This window comes from Neofelis nebulosa, chromosome 1, assembly GCF_028018385.1.
Source record: "Neofelis nebulosa isolate mNeoNeb1 chromosome 1, mNeoNeb1.pri, whole genome shotgun sequence".
Lineage (NCBI taxonomy): Eukaryota > Metazoa > Chordata > Mammalia > Carnivora > Felidae > Neofelis > Neofelis nebulosa.
The window spans coordinates 76,997,788-77,003,787 of NC_080782.1; the positions used below are offsets into that span (position 1 = coordinate 76,997,788).

The following is a 6,000-nucleotide window of genomic DNA, read 5'->3' on the forward strand; positions in this document are numbered from 1 at the left end:
ATTAATGTGTCAAAGCAAAAATTGCACTGAGTGAAGTTAAACAGGAAAGGAAGACTTTGTTCAGGTTGTTATAATAAGGAAGAGAGATTAGAACTCAGTCTGAATGCAACTTTGCAGAAACAAAAGGCAGTATGGTTTCGAAAAGTTGGGGTTTATCCAAAGGATACAAAAATGCTGATGCAAAGGGGCCCATGCTCCCCAGTGTTTATAGCAGTAATAGCCAAACTATGGAAAGAGCACAAATGTCCATAAACTGATGAATGGATAAAGAAGAATATTACTTGGCAATCAAAAAGAATGAAATCTTGCCATTTGCAACAACGTGGATGGAAATAGAGTGTATATGCTCAGCAAAATAAGTCAGAGGAATTCACTCATGTAGAATTTAAGGAACGAAACAGATGAACATAGTGGAAGGGAAGGAAAATAAAATAGTATAAAAATAGAAGGAAGCAAATGATAAGAGACTTTTAAATACAGAGAATAAACTGAGGGTTGTTAGAGGGGAAGTTGGTGGGGGGATGGGCTAAACGGGTGATAGGCATTAAGGAGGGCACTTCTTGGGATGAATAATGGGCATTAAAGAGGGCACTTGTTGAGATGAGCACTGGGTGTTATATGCCAGTGATGAATCACTAAATTTTCCTGAAACCAATAATCCTGAAAGAATACTTGGACATACTATATGTTAACTAACTTGAATTTAAATTGAAAAAATAAAAATAAAAGTTGGGGGTGAGACAAAGATCATAGGCCATCTGTGTTTGCCAACTGGCTTTTATAAAAGGAAAAGTAAACATTTTCTCTCTTTTTTTAATTGAAGTATAGTTGACATATGATATTATACCAGCTTCATATGTATGACATAGTGATTCAACAATTTTATACATTAAGTTATGCTCACTGGGATAAGTATAGTTATCATCTGTCACCCTACAATGTTATTACAGTATTTTTGACTATATTCCCCATGCTCTGCTTTTCATCCCTATGATTTATTTATTTTATAATTGGAAGTTTGGACCTCTTAATTCCTTTCACCTATTTTACCCATCGCTCCTTCTCTCCCCCCAGCAGCCACTAGTTTATTCTCTGTATTTATGATTCTGTTTCTGGGTTTTTGTGGTTTGTGCACTTGTTTTGTTTTTAGATTCCAAATATAAGTAAAATCATAACTTCATCACAGGAAGTTTTACAACTGAGATCAAGGAGTCCACGGAAGTTAGGCTTCTGTCCTTCCACAAAAATGGGGGGAAATGAGGATAGGGGTGCTCTTTTTCTTGATAACTACATTTCAAAAAGATGGCTCCCAGGTCTTGAGAAAGACATCCTTAGGTTGTAAAATAGGCAACCTTTTAAAAATACTTACATTTCAAAGGGGCTGGGAAAGGATTTACTGACCAGTTTTCTAAAGGAAATGTTCTCAGAAAAGTAAGGGCAGGGGCCTAGAGTCAGAAAGAAGCTTGTCTAATGGTTAGTTAGGCTGAGAAAAATGTTAAGGCTGCCTTGGTCAAGGGGATGCAAATTCTTTGATTTCATTTCAATTTTCCCTGGAGTCTCTCTAAGCATATTTTATATAGCATATCCTTGTGGTTCTTGGTATTTGATTTTAGATTTAGAGACTCTGTAATATAGTAGCCCTTGTTAAATTTGGTCTGACTTAAGCTATTATTTTTTAATTAAACAACACATCGGTCAATGATTTGTGTTCTTACTCAAAAGAGTATAACATCACATTTGGTTGCTTGAAACTGAAAAACTAAGCCACAATGTCCTCAACAGACGTTGATCCTATTTTGACTCTTTTAAATTCTGATAGAAGAAGAATACTCATAAAAAGGCTGCTGTGAACCGAACAGGCAGAGATAACACAGGCTCAGACATAGTAAAGCTAATTACCTACAGTAAATGGTTTGAATGTGGGCCAATAAGAGATTGGGGAGTAAGCATATTAAAGCCACTATAATAGAAGACATGAAATGAGACAAAAGAAATGAGGGATGGAAATGTAATGCATGGAAGGAAAGTCATACAGGAGATTAAGAAAATTACATTGCTATTGTGTTTCATTCCAGTTAAAGTGAATGACCTTCATTGGCAATGGTTCATGAATCCAGTATTTATAGGAGAACACAGATGCATACAATGGCATACAGGTTAATTCCTTTTTGCCTTTTCTTCTCCTTTTTCTTTAATGCCTAGATAATTAGCTATACTGCAGACACACAATCTATACACATGAAACCTTAAAAGAATGGAGATGCAATGGGCTATACTTGACTAACTGAAGACAGGCCTTTTCCAGTGTACTGTCTTCTCCAGTCACAAATTTGCTAGACTTAACACATTAATAATTGTTTAACTGATGAAGGATGTGTTGTCAGAATTTCCCCAATTTTCAGTGAATTGCTAGGCCCAGGGAGTCTGGCCCTCTGTGGAGTGGATGCTTCCATTTTGATGATAAGTAATTTTTTTCATGAATTCATTTTCATGCTCACATAAAGGTGAATCATATGCTCATTCCCATTATAATAATAATTTCTATTATTCTAATGACAAGACATCACTGGATTCTGGTGATAGGGAGAGGAAACAAAACCTAAATTTGGTGCCATCCCAGATGTATCCTAAATCGAAAGTCTGTCTCAGAATCATTCTCATTCAAATGAGTCTGCACTTAACTCTCCATGGGTGGGTGGCAGCACATATCTTTCTCTCATTAAAGTTATGAAGGTAAGAGCCACAAGATTGATATGAGTGTACTGTATTCCTCTCTTGCACAGTAGTTTTGCAGAGATTAAGTATTGATCCAGGGGGTTCACAACGAACTAGCTGTGTCTGTCATTTTTCCATGGTGCATCTCCACCCAAAGAAGTGGCTAAGGGGGAGCAGGCTGGCTCAGTTGGGTGAGCATTTGACTATTGATTTCAGCTCAGGTCATGATCCCAGGGTCGCGGGATCAAGCCCCGCTTTGGGCTCCACTCTGAGTGTGGAGCCTGCTTAGAATTCTCTATGTCTCTGTCTCTGTCTCTCTCTCCTTCTGCCCCTCCCCTCCTAAATTAAAAAAAAAAAGTGGCTAACAATTATATTTGATCTCTAAATGGGTCCAAAAATTTAATAAATATTTATTACCTAAAAGTTTGTTATTTGACAGAAACCACATGCACATTGAAAGAAAACTTATATTTTTATTTCATTCTTAATCACAATTGTTAATGTATGCATGTTTTGGACACAGTGCAACTTCTCAAACCTGTAATCAGATTTGACACTGCCATCCTCTTTTCCTATCCCACATTGGTTTTCATGAGTACTTGCTGTTTATCATAGTGATTGCTGAAAACCTAGCTTTGCAAAGATATGGCATCATCTCAAGGAATATAGTGCAGTCAAATGTTAAGATTTTGAATCCCTCAAGCTAGCAGTCTGTATGGATTATAATAGATGTCGAATATTGCTGTGTTTACTCTTTTATTTTTTTAATCTTTATTTATTTTTGAGAGAGAGAGACAAAGTGTGAGCAGGGAAGGAGCAGAGAGACAGGGAGACACAGAATCCAAAGCAGGCTCCATGCGCTGAACTGTCAGCACAGAGCCTGACGCGGGGCTTGAACTCATGAACCATGAGATCATGACCTGAGCCTAAGTCGGGCGCTCAACCAACTGAACCACCCAGGCACCCCTGCTGTGTTTCACTCTTAATCTCAGAATTGTGAGTTTGAGTATCACATTGTAGAGATCACTAATAAATAAATAAATATTTAAAAAACCCTTTTAAATATTCCACAGGACCTTTGTGAGTTTGTTATGGCCTAGTGTGATGTATAAAGGCAAATACAAATAGAAAATAAGAGGCTTAATTTTCCCTGGGGAAAATATTTCTTCTCTCTCTGTTTTCTTAGAGCAGTTACTTTAGAAAACTTGCGGTCGTAGTTTCTTTCTGTCTCCTTCTGTTGGGAGGAGATTCTGTTTTTTACTATATTTCCTGAGGTTTTGGCCTTTGTTTTAGAGTATGATCCTAGACAGAATTCTCCTCCAAGTTTGGACCTATTCAAACATTACAGATTATGATCATTATAGATTTATACTTATAGACATTTTCACTTTTTTTATATGTTGAAGAAATGATTTGTATTCTATAACATTACCACAATGTTCTAAAAGTTAGAAGGCAGGTATGAAACTCATTTTTTAAAAATTGATTTTAGAGATGAAGAGCAATCTAACAGGGATTATGTGGCATGCCAGAAAAATGACAAGGTTAGTGCCTAGGGTAAGTATGATACCTATTTTTTCACATTATTTTAACAAATTTAGAGTATGTGGCTTTCCAGAGAGTCAAATTCAGCATCTAAACTTTAATATCTCATTCTACTTTCCATAGTGTTATGAAAGAAGAATTTTTTTTAAATAACTGACAAAGAAGACATATGGTTAAATTATGAGAAAAAGTCTTTATAATTAAAGTTTTAAAATTTGTAAGATATGAGAAATCATGTTCAAGTCAGGTTCTGGAACTTTCTTTTCAGGAGATTATACTTTATTGATATTTTTCCATATTACTTAAAATTACAATATTGTTATAGGAGTGTTGAAACAAAATAATCCTATTATCCCTTTAGTCCTTTCTCAATCTTTGTCTATTTAATTTTATAAAACTGGAAAATGCAATCGTGTTACAAGGAATGTTGCTCTACTTCACCCCCCTCCCTCCACCTTTCATTTATAATCTCATGGACATAGTCAATAACTCTCTAGGTATATCTAACCCACTGTTCAAGCAACCTCATAGATTTCCAGTGTATGAATATAATGATTAGTTTAATATTCCTTTCCTTAATTAAAAAAAACAATATGGCAGTCCACTATGTTTAATTAGGTTTGAATGCACTTCTGGTCAGACAGGAGATGAATTTGATGAGTCTATCAGCTACCAAGACTAGACAATCTTACATGGTGGTATATAATATAGTCTTTCTGATAGGTTTGATACTTCAGGACATAAAGTGATCTTAGAAGGAAATTGAAAGAAGATAAAGTTTTCTTTGTCAGTATTTTTGAAACCATGTCATTCAACTTCATAGATCTGAGACTGGTATCTTAGAAATATTTCAAAGGAGTAACAAATTTTGAATAGAACATGAAGAGGACAAGATTAAATTTATATGGCCAATTAATCTATGACAAAAGAGGCAAGAATATACACTGGGGAAGACAACCTCTTCAACAAATGGTGTTGGGAAAACTGGACGGCAACATGCAAAAGAATGAAACTGGACCACTTTCTTACACCACACACAAAACAAATCCAAAATGGATTTAACCTTTAGTCCAGTATAATAATGACATGGTTTCTTCAATCAAGGGAAACAAAAGAAAATTTAATCTATCAGAACTACACCCAAAATAAAAAGGATTTTGCACGGAAAAGGAAAGAACAAGGAAATATTAACAAAACAAAAAGGCAACCTATGCAGTGGGAGAAGATATTTGCAAATGATACATGCAATAAGTTAATATCAAAAATATATAAAGTATTTATGCAACTCAACACACATGCATACACACACACACACACACACACACACACACACACACACACTCAATCCCATTAAAAAAAGGACAGAGGAACTGAATAGACATTTATCCAAAGACGACATACAGATAGCCAACAGACACATGAAAACATCTCAACATCACTAATCATTAAGGAAATGCCACTCAAATTCACAATGAGATATCATCTCACACCTGTCAGAAGGGCTAGAATCAAAAAGACTAGATATAACAAGTGCTAATGATGATGTGGAAAAAAAAGGAATCCCCATGCATTGTTGGTGGGAATGTAAATTGGTGCAGTCACAGTGAAAAACTTGTGGAGGTTCCTCAAAAAATTAATAATAGAATTAGTGTATGATTGAGTAATTCCACTACTGGATATTTACCCAAAGAAAATGAAAATACTAATTCAAAAAGATATGTGTACTTCTATGTTTATTTC

The 6,000-nt window shown here is 35.3% G+C and overlaps 1 protein-coding gene across 2 annotated transcripts in view; it reads left to right on the forward strand.

Moving 5' to 3' along the window:
- SLCO4C1 (solute carrier organic anion transporter family member 4C1) overlaps positions 1-5,604 on the forward strand; it is an 88,842-nt gene extending 83,238 nt beyond the window's left edge. For both annotated transcript variants that reach the window (XM_058726167.1, XM_058726160.1), the window contains exon 13: positions 4,208-5,604. In XM_058726167.1, the coding sequence (XP_058582150.1) occupies positions 4,208-4,383 (176 nt within the window). In that variant the 3' untranslated portion in view covers positions 4,384-5,604. The remainder of the gene's footprint in view (positions 1-4,207) is intronic.
- Positions 5,605-6,000: the final 396 nt, after the last annotated feature.